Below are 19290 nucleotides of genomic sequence, written 5' to 3'. Positions count from 1 at the left end.
CACTCAAAACCCCATAATCACAAAGTGAAAACAGAATTTTAGACATAAAAATTAAAAACACAAATTTCGCATGGACTTAAGTTTTCAGACCCTTTGCTATGACTCTTGAAATTTTGCTCTGTGTGTCTCCCATTTCTCTAGATCATCTTTGAAATGTTTTTACACCTTAATTGGAGTCCACCTGTGGTAAAATCTTTTGATTGTACATGATTGAAATGCCTGTAGAGCTCAGAGACAGGATTGAGTGGAGGCACAGATCTGGAGAACGGTACAAGAAACATTCTGCTGTACTGAAAGTTTCCAAGAGCAGATGGTCTCCATAATTCCTAATTGGAAGAAGTTTGGAACAACCAGGACTCTTCATAGAGCTGGCCGCCCCAGCAAATGAAGTAATCGGGGGAGAAGGGCTTTGGAAAGAGAGAGGTGAGAAAACAAAACAATAGTCACTCTGGCTGAGCTCCAAAGATCCTGTGTACAAATGGGAGAAACTTCTAGAAGGTCAACCATCACTGCTCATCACCTGCCCAATGCCATCCCTACAGTGAAGCATGGTGGTGGTAACATCATGCTGTGGGGGTGTTATTCAGCGGAAAACACAGGGAGACTGGTCAGGGTTGAGAGAAAGATGGATGGAGCAAAGTACAGAGATATTCTTAATGAAAACCTGATCCAGAGTGCTCAGGACCTCAGACTGGGCCAAAGGTTCACCTTCCAACAAGACAATGACCGTAAGCAAGTAGCCACAACAACACAGGACTGACTTAGGGACAACTCTGTAAATGTCCTTGATTGGCCCAGCAAGAGCCGTGACTTGAACCCAATCAAACATATCTCGAGAGACCTGAAAATGGCTGTCCACCAACAGTCCCCATCCAACCCGATAGCAAGCCGAAAATGGCCAAAAAATCCCAAATCCAGGTGTGCAAACCTTGTGACATCATACCCAAGAATACTGGAGGCTGTTATCGCTTCCAAAGGTGCTTCAACTAAGTAATGAGTAGAGTCTGAATACTTATGTCAATGCAATATTTTAGTTTTTCCTTTTCAATAAATTAGCAAATATTACGAACATTCTGTTTTCATTATGGAGTATTTAATGCAGAATGATGGGGAAAAACCTGAGTTTGTTTTTATATTAAAACAAGGCCTCAACATAAAATTTGTTAAAAAATTGACTTTCCAAATTACATATATATATATATAGATAGATAGATAGATGATAGATAGATAGATAGATAGATAGATAGATAGATAGATAGATAGATAGATAGATAGATAGATAGATAGATAGATAGATAGATAAAAACTCCTTGAAAAATAGGGAGTTATATAGTTATGTTTAAGGGAGTTATAGGAGGAAATGGAGGAGACCTTCACTGGTTTAGAGTACTTGAAATTTTTGTTATAGGACTGATGAAAATGAAGTGTTGCGCCTATGCACACCCTTGCAAGTGGCTTACAACGTATAATCCGGTCAGTTGAAAAAAATGTCTAGCCCTTTCTATCACAGCTTTTCGTTTTTTTGGGACTACAGAGCAACCATGGTGACATAATCTCTGAGGGAGTTGCCGCTTTACAAGCAGCTGTAATTTAAAATAATAATCAAAATAGGTGCATGCCCCCCTCTTCAAAGTTGGAATCATCCTAGTATGTCTCCTCCTTACCCAGGTACATTTCTCAAGTACTATCCAGAACTTCATCATAATCCTCCATACTACCACCCACCACAAATTCAGATAAATTATAGGGCAGCACTAAAGGCGTAGCTAGGGGTTCAGGACAGGGGGGTCGAAACACATCTGAGTGGGCCCCAAACTGCTAGGCCCCTCAACGCATATTAACAACTACAGAGGCACATCCGGAAGGGTCATGCTTATGTAAACAGCTTAGTTTAACTGTGCTACTCTGTTTCTGTAAACTTCGATAGAAGTGAATAGGTCTTACGAAAACAGCGTAGCATAGCGAACTACGCTGTTTCTGTAATTGCTACTCTGTTTACGTAACTTCCATTCATAGTATAGTGTCTCCCCACACAGTATAATGCCCCTATAGTGCCTCCACACACAGTATAATGCCCCTATAGTGTCTCCGCACACAGTATAGTGCCCCTATAGTGCCTTCCCACACAGTATAATGCCCCTATAGTGCCTCCCCACACAGTATAATGCCCCTACAGCTTCCCCAGTGGAAATAATGCCCCTAAAGCTGTCCCCACACAGTATAATGCTAATATACTGTAATTCCCCACACACACAGAATAATGCCCCTATAGCGCCTCCCCACACAGTATAATGCACCAATAGCTGCCCTCACACAGAATAATGCCCCTAAATTTGCCCCCACACAATATCATTGTTCTGGAATTGCATGTTGAGCGATTCTCCTAAGGCTGCTGGAGACTGACGGGAGAGAGCGTGCAAATAAATCTGCAGCCTCAAATCCGTCACAACTCTGATCGACAGAGTATAAGGCTACTCTAAGGTTTTCGCCAGAGCCGACTGCAAGGTGGGATGGTCTTTGCTGCACAGATCCCAGGTTGTCTTAGCAGAGGTCAGTGTTGGATAAGAGGTGCAATGCAGGCAAACCTGAACAGGATAACCAGACAGCCAGAGGGTAAACAGAAAGTCCAAAACAGTGCAAGTGGAGATCAGGTAAAGCAGAGGTCAAAACCAGCCGGGAGCAGATAATCAAAATCAGTAAACAAAGGGTTATCCAAATACACGCTGAGGTTAATGTCCAAGAAGTCCAGAAGTCAAGGGTGAAGGGTATAGATAAGTAACTTGATGAAAACGCCTCCAGACAGGAAATTTACAAGCAAAGCACAGGTGGAGGAAGCCAGGTATAAATACTAACCCTACAGTTTAGTAGAATAGAGAAAAGAGACAGGCTCAAAGTAAAACAGAACCGCCCAGAAGCTAGAACAATAGTTATAGTGATCTTAAGGGAACTGGCATTTTCCTAACAATAATGCCCCTATAGTTCCCCAACACAGTATAATTCCCCTGCCCCCACACAGTATCATGCCCCCATAGCTGTCCCTTAATAGCATAATGCCCCAATAGATGTCCCCATGCAGTATAATGCCCCCATAGCTGCCCCCATGCACTATAACACCCCAATTGTGGCTAATAAAAAAACTTGCCTAACCCTGTTCCCACGGTGAGTGGAGGAGATCCCTCTGCTCCTCCGGTCTGTGCAGTGTCTGGCTCAGCACAGACAGGTGCAATGAGATCACTGCATCGTGCCTGAATGCACCGAGCCTCTAACTGCCGGCTTTACCCGGTGAATGCTGTAGCAGGGCTCGCCTTAGGTTGGATGGCGCCCACTGCGGGGCCCTCTATTGCTGCCATACACAAACCAAAAATTAACCACCTATATAGACACGCACATACTGGAACATGTATATATATATATATATATATATATATATATATATATATATATATATGCATATATATATATATATATATATATATATATATATACACACACACTGCACATACTTAACCGCTTAATGTCACGGACAATTTTGGCCTTGAGGACAGAGCAATTTTTTTTACATTTCCCTCTTTGAATCCCGACGCTCATAACGCTTTTATTTTTTGTACGACGTAGTTGTATGAGACTTTGTTTTTTGCGGGACGAGTTGTACTTTATGTACGTACCATTTTTTGGTACGAATACATTATCGTTGAATTTCTATAAATTTTTTATTAGATTAAAATGCAGAAAAAAAGCAGTTGCGCAGCAGTTTTAATATTATTTTTTTTACACCATACACCGATCATCATTTTTTTTTACATTCATTTAACTTTTTTTTTTAATCCCATAAAGGGATTTATCATTTTGATTTTGATTTTGTAACTGCAATGTACTGGCATAGATCTATATGCCAGTACATTAGCCTGCGTACTGATTGTACACAGGCAGTTGTTAGGGCATACCTCAGTATGCCCTAACAACAGGAAATATGTTCAGACAGTCCTGGGGTCCTTCACTGGACCCTGGGCTGTCTGGCCATACGAGTTGTGGGCTTTGATCGCGTCAGTTATTTTCTGTGACGCGATCAATGTGCAGTCCCCCCTCTTTGAACGCCGCGATCTGCTTTCATCGCGGCGTTCAAAGGGTTAACAGCGGAGAGAAGATATTTCTCTCCTCTCCACTGTCAGAGCGGGGTCGTGGCTGTGTATTACAGCCGTTGCCCCGCTCTCGATCGCACACACAGAGACGGCTGTCACACAGGACGAGTATGCTCATCCTAATGCGCGAAGTGCTCGCCGCTCAGGACGAGCATACTTGTCCTGTATCGACAACCAGTTAAACATACAGGCAAATATATATACACACATTCTGGAACACATATACACACACACACACACACACACACACACACACACACACACACACGTAAAGGCACAAATATAGACATACTGACACACATATATATATATATATATATATATATATATATATATACACACACACACACACACACACACGCACACACACACACATGAGGCACTTATATACACACACAGGGACATATATACACACATACTGGCACATATGCAAAGATATTAATCCCTTAAGGACACGGCAAATTTTGGTCTTGAGGACAGAACAATTTTTGCGGGACGAGTTGTACTTTATGTAGGTACCATTTTTTGGTACAAATACATTATTGTTTAATTTATATACATTTCTATTTAAAATGCAGAAAAAAAGCAGTTCTACTGCAGTTTTAATAAATGTTTTTTTACACCATATACCGATCACCATAAATAATGTTATACATTTGTTGTACAGGTTGTTGTGGTCGTGGCAAAACCAAATATGTCTATATTATTTCATGTTTTGGGACATATATTTGAAAAAGTGTATTTATTGTAAAAAATTTATTTCTGTGTATTTTGGTTACTTTTTTTTTTATATAACATTGTCCATATGCCAGTACATCAGCCTGTGTACTGATTGTACACAGGCAGTTGTTAGGGCATACCTCAGTATGCCCTAACAACAGGAAATATGGTCAGACTGCCCTGGGGTCCTTCAATGGACCCTGGGCTGTCTGGCCATACAAGTTATGGGCCTTGATCGTATCACAGGGATTTTCTGTGACACGATCAAAGGGTAGTCCCCACTTCCCTTATTTACTTTGAATGCCACAATCAGCTTTGATCGCGGCATTTAAGGTGTTAACGGCGATTGAGCGGTGTGAAGGCTTATTTTTTGTGGAATGAGCTGTAGTTTTACTGGTACCATTTTTTGGTACATATAACTTTTTGATAACTGTTTATTACTTTTTTTAGAGCTAAGTTGACCAAAATAACTGCGATTTTGGTGTTTTAAAATATAAATTTTTTACGATGTTCACTATGCGCATTAAATAACGTCATATTGCAATAGTTAAGACTTTTACGGACGCAGGTATACCAACTTTTTCTACTTTTCTTATTTTTTAGATTACTCTAGAGGAAAAATGGGAAAAGTTTTTTTTAATAACTTTTAATGTATATATATATATATATATATATATATATATATATACATATATATATATATATATATATATATATATATATATATATATATATATATATATATACAGTGAAGGAAATAAGTATTTGATCCCTTGCTGATTTTGTAAGTTTGCCCACTGTCAAAGACATGAACAGTCTGGAATTTTTAGGCTAGGTTAATTTTACCAGTGAGAGATAGATTATATATATATAAAAAAAAAAGAAAATCACATTGTCAAAATTATATATATTTATTTGCATTGTGCACAGAGAAATAAGTATTTGATCCCCTACCAACCATTAAGAGTTCAGCCTCCTCCAGACCAGTTACAAGCTCCAAATCAACTTGGTGCCTGCATTAAAGACAGCTGTCTTAAATGGTCACCTGTATAAAAGACTCCTGTCCACAGACTCAATTAATAAGTCTGACTCTAACCTCTACAACATGGGCAAGACCAAAGAGCTTTCTAAGGATGTCAGGGACAAGATCATAGACCTGCACAAGGCTGGAATGGGCTACAAAACCATAAGTAAGACGCTGGGTGAGAAGGAGACAACTGTTGGTGCAATAGTAAGAAAATGGAAGACATACAAAATGACTGTCAATCGACATCGATCTGGGGCTCCATGCAAAATCTCACCTCGTGGGGTATCCTGGATCCTGAGGAAAGTGAGAGCTCAGCCGAAAACTTCACGGGGGGAATTTGTTAATGATCTCAAGGCAGCTGGGACCACAGTCACCAAGAAAACCATTGGTAACACATTACGCCGTAATGGATTAAAATCCTGCAGTGCCCGCAAGGTCCCCCTGCTCAAGAAGGCACATGTACAGGCCCGTCTGAAGTTTGCAAATGAACATCTGGTTGATTCTGAGAGTGATTGGGAGAAGGTGCTGTGGTCAGATGAGACTAAAATTGAGCTCTTTGGCATTAACTCAACTCGCCGTGTTTGGAGTAAGAGAAATGCTGCCTATGACCCAAAGAACACCGTCCCCACTGTCAAGCATGGAGGTGGAAACATTATGTTTTGGGGGTGTTTCTCTGCTAAGGGCACAGGACTACTTCACCGCATCAATGGGAGAATGGATGGAGCCATGTACCGTCAAATCCTGAGTGACAACCTCCTTCCCTCCACCAGGACATTAAAAATGGCTCGTGGCTGGGTCTTCCAGCACGACAATAACCCGAAACATACAGCCAAGGCAACAAAGGAGTGGCTCAAAAAGAAGCACATTAAGGTCATGGAGTGGCCTAGCCAGTCTCCAGACCTTAATCCCATCGAAAACTTATGGAGGGAGCTGAAGATCCGAGTTGCCAAGCGACAGCCTCGAAATCGTAATGATTTACAAATGATCTGCAAAGAGGAGTGGGACAAAATTCCATCTAACATGTGTGCAAACCTCATCATCAACTACAAAAAAACTTCTGACTGCTGTGCTTGCCAACAAGGGTTTTGCCACCAAGTATTGAGTCTTGTTTGCCAAAGGGATCAAATACTTATTTCTCTGTGCACAATGCAAAGAAATATATATAATTTTGACAATGTGATTTTATTTTTATTTTTTTATATAATCTATCTCTCACTGGTAAAATTAACCTAGCCTAAAAATTTTAGACTGTTCATGTCTTTGACAGTGGGAAAACTTACAAAATCAGCAAGGGATCAAATACTTATTTCCTTCACTGTATATATATAGTATATATTTTTTTTACACTACTGAAAACTTTATTTCACTTTTTTTTTTACACATTTCATTAGTCCCCCTAGGGGTCCTGAACCAGCGATCGTTGGATCTCTGCTACAATACACTGCAATACTAATGTATCGCAGTGTATAGTCATTTTTACAGGCTTCTGTTGTGCCTTGACACAGGCTGCTACAGGCAGGGCTTAACAGAGGCAGGGTGAAGGCAGTCTTGGGCGCCGATGAGCTGTCGGAGGGAGCTACCCCCCATTTTTAGTGTCTTAGATTGATCACAGCATTTGAGGGGTTAATGGTGATCTTGGGTCAGAGGTACTTTTCCTGTGTGGGTCTAAGTGTCTGAAAATATATGTGTTTGCCACATTCATTACTTGGATCTCTGGATATGTCCTAGAATTGCCATCAAAGTCTTAATGATGACATCAATGTACGGATGCAGGATGCATGGGGCCTGTATATATAGTTATCTAGTGTGTGTATGTAAGGAACTTACCTCTCTGCAGCTCCCAGCCACCACTGTGTCTTGCAGCAGGGCTGGCCAGGATGCCAAATGGCACTATTTAACATCTTATTCAACCTGCTGATGTTGCCAGTTACAATACTTTTACCCTGTACCTTGCTGACATTCTGTTTGCACCTGCTCATTATTTACTTCATGTTGTACCCGGAATATTTGACTACGCCAGGGGTGGGATACGGCCGGTTTGCCCCGGTTCTCCCGAATCGGTTGTTAAAATTACAGCCGGTTCTGCTGGTGGAACAGATTCCCTGCACTCAATTGTACCCACGTCCTTAGGACGCGGATACACTTGAGTAGCCTAGCGCTGCCCTGGCGAGGCACATGATGCCTCACCATTCGGCGCTTTAGTGATGATGCAGTCGGCGAGATGACGTCATCGCGCCGCTGAATCGATCCACTGGAGGAGGACTGCGTCGCTGGAGGATGGCACGGGAACGGGACAGGTAAGAATATAATGTATTTTTTTTCCTTTTCCTTCTAATGTGGGCAACATTGGGGGCCTTATCTATAGGGGACTATAAAGGGAACAGTAACTACAGAGGACAATAAATAGGTAACAGTAACTACAGGGGACAATACACAGGTAACAGTAACTATAGGTTACAATACAAAGGTAACAGTAACTACAGGGGACAATACATAGGTAACAGTAATTACAGGGGACTATATAGGGTACAGTAACTACAGGGGACTATATAGGGAACAGTAACTACAGGGAACTATATAGGGAACAGTAACTACAGGGGACTATACATAGGTAACAGTAACTACAGGGGACTATATAGGGAACAGTAACTACAGTGGAATATATGGGGAACAGTAACTACAGGGGACTATAACGAACAGTAACAACAGGGGACTATATAGGGAACAGTAACTACAGGGGAATATATAGGGAACTAACTACAGGGGGCTGTAGGAAACAGTAACTACAGGGGACTATACAGGGAAAAGTAACTACAGGGGACTATAAAGGGAACAGTAACTACAGGGGACTATATAGGGAACGTTAACTACAGGGGACTATATAGGGACCAGTAACTACAGGGGACTATAAAGGGAACAGAAACTACAGGGGACTATATAGGGAACAGTAACTACAGGGGAATATAGGGAACTAACTACAGGATACTATATAGGGAACACTAACTACAGGGGACTATATATCTACAGGGAATGCCTCAGGGGGCCCTTATCTACAGGGAACACCACAGGGGGCTCTATCTACAGGGAACAACACAGGGGACCCTAACTACAGGGAACGTGACATGGGGCCATATCTACATGGACCGCCACAGGGGGATCTATCTACAGGGAATGCCACAGGGGGATCTATCTACAGGGAACAACACAGGGGACCCTAACTACAGGGAACGTGACATGGGGCCATATCTACAGGGACCACCACCGGGGGCTCTATCTACAGGGAACGCCACAGGGGGCCCTATCTACAGGGGGCACTATACAGGGAACTCTACAGGGGGCACTATACAGGGAACGCTACAGTGAATACCACAGGGGGCTCTATCTACAGGGAACGCTACAGGGGGCTCTACAGGGAACGCAACAGGGGGCCCTATCTACAGGGGCACTATACAGGGAACTCTACAAGGGGCACTATACAGGGAACGCTACAGTGAATGTCACAGGGGGCTCTATCTACAGAGAACGCTACAGGGGGCACTGTCTGCAGGGAACGGTACAGGGGGCACTATCTACAGGGAACGCTAATACCTACAGAAGGCTCTACTGGGAGCACTATCTACAGAGTGCTCTATGGGGAGAACTATCTATAGAGGGCTCTACGGGAGCACTATCTACAGGGGGCACTGGGTGTGGTACATTAATTTACAGTGTTTGAAACAATTTTATTCAGGGGCACTGTAATGACGAGGAAGGGAGACAGACAGGTGAGCCTTAATCTACCCGCCACTCAGTCCCTGCCTACTTGCAATGGCCCGTCCTAGGCGACGGCGTACAACTGGGCGACGATCCCTACGCTCAATAAGTGCACGACAGACAAACAGACAAGGGTACACAGAAGCTAAGGGAAATGGGGCAGTTGCCCACGGCAACACCGTGAGCAACAAGAGTAGTGAACGAGCCGAGTCAAACCAGGAGTGTACGAGGTACCAAACGCAGAGCAGGAGAGTAGTGAACGAGCCGAGTCAAACCAGGAGTGTACGAGGTACCAAACGCAGAGCAGGAGAGTAGTGAACGAGCCGAGTCAAACCAGGAGTGTACGAGGTACCAAACGCAGAGCAGGAGAGTAGTCAGTAAGCCAGGGTCAATATGAAGCAGGGACAAATAGTTCAAGCAGCAGCAGAGCCAGGAAACAGGAGAATCACAGGCAAAGGAGGAGCAGGAAGTAAAGGTATATATAGACAGAGGGCGGGAGCTAGCTCCGTCTGGCCAGGCTTTGATAGGCTCTCCCACTCCTCAGCCTCCCAGCCTGATTGGTAGAAGGAGGGGTCACTCGATCAGACTTAGGAGCAGGTGCAGACTGACTAACCACGGGCGTCGACACAGAATCTGTGTCTGGCAGATCCTTTACAGGCACAGTGTATGATACTATTATATTCAGGGGCACAGTGTATGGTACTATTATATTCAGGGGCACAGTGTGTAGCGCGATTATATTCGGGGACACAGTGTATGATACTATTATATTTGGGGGCATAGAGTGTAGTACCATAAGAATTTGCTCTTCGTTTATATGTGCAGAAACTTTTAAAAAGTGAGCTTCCGAAGACTTTGAGCAGCAAATTGACCCATTTCCGCAGAAATGGGTCATGGCCAGGAGGCATCATGGAGTTCTGGACCAGATGGAAAAGTAAAGAGAACGACTAGAAACTGAGAAGTCGTCACCGGTGAGTCACTAAATGTAAATGTTTATTCTCCCTGTGATTGCTCAGTACTGTAGTCACTGTATGATCTGCAGCGAGATGATGTGTGTATCGTTCTTTTTTGTGAAAGAGCAACTCCCAGCATATCCTTACCATCGTTCTGGTTATACTGGGATCTGTAGTTTTATGCTGTACAAACTTATATGGCAGGGGTTAAACTAAATTTGCTAATTATCTCTGCACTGAGCTGTATATGTACTGGTGCTGTATATATGTACTGAGCTTTGTTCTGGTGCTGTAAATATGTAATGAGCTTGGTTCTGGTATTAAATATATGTACTGAGCTTTGTTCTGGTGCTATATATATATATGTACTGAACTTGGATCTGGTGCTTTACATATGTACAGAGCTTTGTTCTGGAGCTGTATATATGTACTGAGCTTGGTTCTGGTGCTGTATATATATATATATATATATATATATATATATATATATATGTACTGAGCTTTGGTCTGGAGTTATATTCATCATAACAACCAAACTCAATACATATATATATAGCACCAAAGAGAAGCTCAGAACATACAGTATATACAACTCCAGAACCAAGCTCCACGTATAAATACAGCACCAGAACAAAGCTCAGTACATATATACAGCACCACAACAAAGCTTAGTACATATATACAGCACCAGAACAAAGCTCAGTACATATATACAGCACCACAACAAAGCTTAGTACATATATACAACACCAGAACCACGCTTAGGATATTGAATGTGCCCATATAGGTCTATACGTAATGGGTGAGTTTAATATAATGTGTGGATAGGTCTGTATGCTTATGTAATTATATACATAGTGTGGCAATCCACACTAAAACATTCTGGATATGGAATTCCTTCATTTAGAGTCCACTTTAATGTAGGGGGTATTTGGAATATCGTAATTGTTTTATTTTAGTAATAGAATAATTTTCAGTGGCGTGATACACCGCAAAACACCGTGAACCCCGCCCCCCCACCCACGGTTCGTATGTCTTTGTCCACAAAACAGGGACCCTGGACTACGCTATTTGTTTATACACCCGTTACCATGTCTGGATTCCTAACTGTCTTCATTTGGCTTTGACCATGCCCTCAACCAACTAATCTTGACCGGGCTAGATGCCTGCAAGTCCCCTGTTGCTCTTGTAACTACTCCACTGTGTTTTTTTTTTTGCCTCGGTTCTATCATTATTCAGATTATCAATTGCCGGAGAACCAATTTGCACTTCAGTTCTAAGGTCAGCAGAGTACGAAGACCCAAACCAAAGTTGCAGGAAAAGAGGGTCTTTCCGGTGAAATATACATTTCATTTAATAATACTCTCTCTCTGGATTTAACAGAATAAGACTTTATACAGTTTGGGCTATAAATACATGAGTTTCTATAACCTAACAGGACGTGTTTGTATGCACTGTATAGGTATTTATGTTTACTGAAAAATTGCAAAAGTCTAAAAATCCCTTGGTAGCCCAGAGGTTGTTGGAACTTTGAAATAAATAATATTAATATATCATTATAAAACATATAAAGATCAGACAACTCACATGTCCCAATGGACCACACCAAAAGGAGTATTTACTGTGCAGTTGGAACAATCAACAGGGACGAACAACACAAATCACTTTGCAATATTGTATTATTAAATACAAAATGCCTACATTGCCTATAATAGTTCCTGAAAAACACTGGGACATACTTAATATTACAATTGCCCCAGTTTTCAGGCAAAATTGCATTAAAAAGAATAGCGTTTAGGGTGAATGCCATATTTACTAAGTCTCAAACTCTTTTTTTCCAACTCTTGCAAAGTATCAGAAAAAATGAGTATGGCTTTATAGTCACATGTAGTACAACTTTTTTTTAATAAGAATACAGCCACCTGTCTGCTCGAAAAAGTTGTGGTGACAGGTAGACCTTGCAGGAAAGGGAAACCTGTAGCACTGCTTGGAGGTGCACCAGTATTAGTAAATACCCCATTGAATCTTATCAAATTTTGCACAGTGTACAACCTGCTTATATCCAGGTTGAGAAAAACATGCCTGTTTTCTTATGTGGTTTTACTCACTTCAATATAGCTCAGCTGCAATACCAGATACAACTAATGGACAGGTGTGGCGCTGTTTTTGGTAGACAACAACTATACTCTTGTACAGCTGATGAACACAGTTCTACGGTGTCTTAAAATGGACACTTTCAAAGGACACTGACTCTTGGTATACGCTCATTCAGACGGGTGTGTTCCTCGTCCATGTGCTGTGCGTTGAAATAACTCACAGCACATGGACCCATTCATTTCAATGGGGCTATTCAGACATGCATACGTTTTCACACAGGGACTGTCCATTGCGTGAAACTCACTGCATGTCCTATATTGGTGCATTTTTGCGCACCTAGTCGCCCATTGAAGTCTATGTGTGCGTGAAAACCACGTACAGTACATGAACATCATCCGTGTGCTGAAAAATGCATGCCACACACAAAGCAGACTGATACCAATACGCAATGCACACTGATGGCACACGGATATGAAATGTAGAAAAAACACAACGCAAATCGGACACGCTCGTCTGAATGTAGCCTAAGGTGGGATCCTAATTCACAAAGCCCCAGCTGAACAAAAGAATGGGTCTAAAGAAATGAGAACACATAGAACAAGATACAGTAGGATATGATAGCCTTGCTTTTAGAAAAACAGCATCTTCTACACTATAAATCTGGCTCCAATGTATATTTATTGTCATAGCTGCATATGACTTTTATACTTGAACACAAGGTAAAAAAAATAATGTTAGTCACTCACATTCTTATCTCCTGAGGATACACAAATACCTTTGGATAATTTACTCTACAAAGAAAAAAAAAAAGGGTTAAAATCAAAATATTTTTTTTCCTTGACCCTGAAAAAAATAAAAATAATAATACTGAGATGCAATAATACTGATTAATACTGATACAGCAGAAGAATCTGAAAAAAATAAGCGCTTTTTTTGTCAACTGCAGTTTTTCGTAGGCGGTATTATCTTCACACTGTTATATAATGCCAGCAGACTCCACAGTGTCGTACAGAGAAGACGTTCTGCCCTCAATAAAGACTACAATGTTATTTCTATATCTCAAAGATGCACGTAACTATATTTGTGGGAAACCAGTTGACCTAAACGTGTTTGGATAAAGGCCTCATGAACAGCCGTATTATGGATCCTTGTGTCATGCATCAGTAATACAGAACTCATAGACTTCTATGGACTCATAGTGTACCTCTGTGTGCCTCAGATTTTATATCAGTGACATGTTCCATTGCAAGTCAGATTAGGCTGGTATTCAAGTCTAGAAGTAGAGGCAACATACAGTGGCACAGAGTGCTAACACAAATAGAGTGTAATATAAACTCCCAGGTACTCCGTGTGCCACCATTCAGGATACAGGGATGCCATGCAGATGAGCCCTAAGTGTGAAATCAGAGTTCTCAAAGACCCAGAGGAATTCCACCAGAAGAATATCCCTTACATTTTGGTCAAACTTTTGGTCCCAGTGCTGTAAGGCAACAGTGCCAACTGGGAACCAACATGTCAATACTTTGCTGGTATTCACACTTTGCTGTAGCAGAGTCTTAAAGTCTCTTAGAAATTAGGGTTTAATGCATTAAACCAAAATCAACATCAATCAATAAGTAAATAATAATTTCTTATTGCATACAAATGGCAACAAAAATAAAAATATTCAGGTATTAGGCCAGATTAAATTTAAAAATATTTCAGTGTGACTGATTCTAAAGGGACAAAAAGGCCTTATTCACACGTCAGGGTCCGAGTGTCGACCGATAAAATCGGCCGTTTTGGGCTGTTTTTTCCCGGCTGGTTTGCATCCATTTTGCATGAGTTCCGATTCCGTTCCGGGCCGTGTTGCCGTTTTTAATGGCCGATTTTGACCAATTTTGCATCCGTTTTTTTCCCTGTCCGTTTTAAAATCGGATGAATTTAATTTTTAAATTTTTGCCACACACTTCCCTCTGTAGATAATGCCACACACTGCCCTCTGTAGATACTGCCACAGCCCCCCTGTAGGTAGTGCCACATAGCCCACTGTAGGTAGTGCCACACAGCTCCCTGTAGGTAATGACACACAGCCCCCTGTAGGTAGTGGCACACAGCCCCCTGTAGGTAGTGGCACACAGCCCCCTGTAGGAAGTGGCACACAGCCCCCCTGTGGGTAGTGGCACACAGCCCCCCTGTAGGTAGTGGCACACAGCCCCCCTGTAGGTAGTGGCACACAGCCCCCCTGTAGGTAGTGGCACACAGCCCCCTGTAGGTAGTGGCACACAGCCCCCCTGTAGGTAATGGCACACAGCCCCCCCATAGGTAATGCCACACAGCCCCCTGCAGGTAGTTCTACACAGCACCCTCCCTACCTGTCTGTAGATAGTGCCACCGTTCCAGGAGAAGTCACTGACTTCAATGTACATATATGAAGACAGTGAAGTCACAGACTTCTCCTGGAGCGGAATCCCCGGCCACATCGCCGGGAATTCCGCTTCAGAAGTCGCTGACGTCACTGTGTCCATAAATGGACAGTGAAGTCAGGGAATTCTGCTGGAGCGGAATCCCCAATCCCCGGCCACAGCGTTGCCGAAGTTCCTACAGGGAGCAAAAAACATACCCTCCTCACACGCACTTCGCACTGTGAGGAGGAGAAGGAGAGAGAGCGAGCGACGGAAGACACGGCCGTCACTTGGAGCACATTCAAGTGATGGCCGTGTATTACCCGGAACCATAGACTTCTATGGGAGCCGGGCGGACGAAAATAGGGCATGTCCCATTTTTTGATGGTCGGGTTTCCCGGGCCATCAAAAACTCGGTCATGTGAATAGCCCCATTAGGGGTCTATTGTTCCTATTGCAACCGTGTGACGGCCGTTCTTTGAAACCCTGCTGTGTGAATTAGGGCTAAGTAAAACTGCATAATCTTTCTTAATACAAAGCAAATTAATTATGGGATAACAATGTATCTATTTATGTATATGTTAAATAATACAGGCACAGTAAAAAGACAATTATTGCATTCATCATTAAATCTATATATATTCCCTAACAACTTTTGGTATGAATGTACGCAGGTTCAGATAGCACCAGCACCAGCTCTGAGGGAGGGGTGCACGGATAGGGGCCCAACCCAATTCTGGATAAGAAAGAAGTATCCGGTACACCAGTTGAAGTAAAGTTTTTTTATTATTATTTATCTTAGGTGCCAGTGGCAAAGTGCAATGCTTTGGTCCTAACGACCTTTTTCAGGCACTGAGCCGTGCTGGGGATAGTAGTACGAGCGCTCTGCTTTTAACTAAGCGGCTGGCCCTAGTTGTGGCGCTACCAGACGCTTCGTTAAAAGCAGTGCGCTCGTACCACTATCCCCTGCACGGCTCAGTGCCTGAAGAAGGTTGTTAAGACCGAAACGTTGCACTTTGCCACTGGCAACTAAGATAAATAATAATAATTTACTTCAATTGGTGTGACGGATACTTCTTTCTTATTCAACTTTTGGTATGAGTTCTAAGGCTCTGCTCATATTACTTTATATATACTCATACTGAGTTACGCTATGTTCATATCTATGCTATGAATTCCATTTTTCTATTCCGTCATAAGAGCAGAAAAACGGAATTCAATGCTACGACGGATCCGTAACACAACTGCGCGATTTTATCTGCCATTTTTCACAGAGCCTCCTAATGGAGCCACAGATGCAGATGTGAACACAGTTTAAGGCCCCATGCACACGACCATAAAAACACCCATAATTACGGGTGGCTACGTGTGTGTGCACCCGTAATTACGGGAGCGTTGCTAGGCGACGTCAGGGGATTTCAATTTTGAATAAAGAGAAAAAAAGAAAATTGCGTCTGTGCGATCATGTGACCCATTGTGACATCATTTCCAGCCCCCCTTCTTTTACGGGTCCGTAAATACGGGTGGAATACGGGTCAAAAACGTGTGACAAAGGACCCGTATTTACGGGAGAGAAAAAATATACGGTTGTGTGCATGGGGCCTTAGATGTTTCTCTATATCACATTTTTGAATAAGTCCTTGCAAACAGTTCTAAATTTTTCTTAAAAGCTCAGCCAACTGCACTATTTATTTCGGGTCTGGACAGCAGGCTCCTTGAATTTCTGGCACATGGCATTCACTGTAAGCCAGACCGGTCGTGTTACTTGAAGCTGTATTAAAGGGGTTTTCCCATCGGAGACATTTATGAAATATCCACAGGATATGTTATAAATGTCAGATGGATGCGGGTCCTACCTCTGGGATCCGCACCTATCTCTAGAACGGGGCCCCCTAAACCCCGTTCTACTGCTATGTGTTGTAGCTGAAAACTGTGATTTCCCACCATGAATTACGGAAACTTCCGTAAGTCCCATAGAACTGAATGGTAGTAATGGAAACGCTGCTTCCGTAATTGCCATTCACTACTATATGCGTTTCGGAAACCGCGTAGCTCAGCTTTCATGGTGGGAAATCACATCCGTAGCCGTCCGCAATTGCGTAAGCACCCATAGACTTCCAGGCCGCAATTGCGGACAAGAATAGGACATGTTCTATATTTTACGAAGCATTTCTACGGGACGGACACACATCTATAAATATACGGAAAGGTGTCTGTGGCCAATAGAAATTAATGGGTCCAGTCGTGTGCATGGGGCCTTATATGGATAGTGACCCCAGGGGCTCCTCCAGGAGCGGAATCCCCATCGGAAAAGCTCCGGCCAAGGGATTCCGCTCGAGGAGGAGTGAATGGCAGAGCAGGGAGGGGATAATTTCCTGCTCTGCCATAGTATTCAATTGTATCTGTGTCCTGAGCAATTGAATATGGCAGTTGCCAGGACACGTCCGAGACAGTAATTTACCGAGACAGTCCCTGCAAATTCGGGACTGTTGGCAACAATGAGACAGCTGTAGATGTGTATTAGAAGTAGTGCAGCTAGAAATGGATGTAACCTACTTTACAAAAAGGGGTTTATAGTAAAGGTAATGGCAACACTAAATTTGAGAACAAATGGGGGGCGTGGCTTGGAACACCAGGTGTCCCTTACTGTTATTTAAGTGGGTCTTTCTGTGTACATTTAAGATTATTTATCTGGGTACATACCTTGCTATATTTATACCCAACTATCTGCTCTCTAAGAGCTTTCTTTTCTGTATTGCTAATGTGTAATACTTTCAAAATGATGTTTGGCAATAACTTACTGTATGTCCAACTGGGGAGGGAGGAGAAGGTGTGAGGTAATGTTAGTTTTTTTAATTTATTTTATCTTTGTATTGTAAAATTGCTAAATGTTTAATTTAAAAAATCCATCTGATGAAAAAAAAGAAATGTGTATAACCTGCATGTCTTGGGTCTTTGTCTTTCCTTTCTGTAAATACATACTATTTTGTTATAACTGTGCTGAATGAGTAGACTCTTCCTTGAATGATGTCAGAGCTGCGAAGTGTATTTTGACCAATCATCTGTCTCCCCATGCTTTTCTACCTCCCCATCACTGCATGAATCTTACACAAAAAGGTAGTTCACACAGCGTTTTATTTACACTGATTTTGAGTAAATCAGCTCCAAGAAGTGCCTCAAATCACCCCCCCCCCCACATTGATTTCAATGGGAGGCAGAGGAGTTTTCTTTCCCGGGTGGCTTTTGGCCACCCACAGGAAAAAAAAAGGTGTAATGATCTTTCTTTGAGTGGTTTCCACCTGTAAGAAATCAATGGGAGGCAGAAAAAAACCACAGTGCTCATTCAGAGCCTTTTTTGCATTAAAATCATGCGGGTAAAAAAAGCAGCAGCAAAAAACACTGCAAAAAAACATGGAAAAAGAAGCTAAAAAAAACACTGGCATTTCAAAATTTGCCTCAAAATTTCTGAAGGAATTTTGAGGAAAATTAATTCTGCCAGACAGAAAACGTGTGATACCACAGCTGCATACTATAGAAGAATTTTTTGATGACTGAGAAGCTTTCTTAACATTTAAAGAGCCTGCAGCCAAGATCAGGGAACTACAGTTTTGCTTGAAGGTGTGGAAGATGCACTATAGCTTAATATGTAAGCCAGGTACCTATGTAAAGACAGAATGGCACATAATCATAACTCACAATCTTTTGGAGGTGAAAAAAGGGCTAAGTATGAGCATTTGCTGCAACATTGAGCATGTTGCACCAGGAGTGTAACTAGGAAAGACTGGGCCCCATAGCAAACTTTTGACTGGGCCCCTCCTCCCCTGGGTGCCACACACCGCCCCCACAGCCCATACAGTCCCCCCCCTGTAGGTAGTGCCATACAGCTCCCCCTCCTGTAGATAGCGCCATACAACCCCACTCCTGTAGATAGCGCCATACAGCCCCCCCTCCTGTAGATAGCACCATACAGTCCCAACCCCCCCTCAGAAAAAAAATGGCCTGTAGCCTAGCTAAAGGGGTTGTCCCACAAAACACATGTATCCCCTATCCACAGGATAGGGGATACATGTGTGATCGCTGGTAGGGAGAACGATGGACCGAAAGTCCTCCGAAGTGCTCCATAAGAAGCATGGAACTTCCGGGTCATGTGTCCGGCTCATGTGTCCGTAAATTCCATAGAAATTATTGGAGCACTGATCACGCATGCACACAAGCGC

At 42.5% G+C, this 19290-nt stretch overlaps 1 protein-coding gene across 6 annotated transcripts in view; it reads right to left on the bottom strand.

The window, feature by feature from the left end:
• Positions 1-19290, bottom strand: part of PDE1C (phosphodiesterase 1C) — an 851320-nt gene that overhangs the window by 35085 nt on the left and 796945 nt on the right. The window contains exon 17 of one of the 6 annotated variants that reach the window (XM_075826955.1): positions 13436-13480. The exons of the other annotated variants lie outside the window; for them this stretch is intronic. Within the exon in view, the coding sequence (XP_075683070.1) occupies positions 13476-13480 (5 nt within the window). The 3' untranslated portion in view covers positions 13436-13475. The remainder of the gene's footprint in view (positions 1-13435; positions 13481-19290) is intronic. 6 annotated transcript variants of the gene reach the window in all.

Source organism: Rhinoderma darwinii, chromosome 5 (genome assembly GCF_050947455.1).
Source record: "Rhinoderma darwinii isolate aRhiDar2 chromosome 5, aRhiDar2.hap1, whole genome shotgun sequence".
NCBI classification, from domain to species: domain Eukaryota; kingdom Metazoa; phylum Chordata; class Amphibia; order Anura; family Rhinodermatidae; genus Rhinoderma; species Rhinoderma darwinii.
The sequence above is the reverse complement of the archived record's forward strand: the minus strand, read 5'-3'. Positions and strand labels throughout refer to the sequence as shown.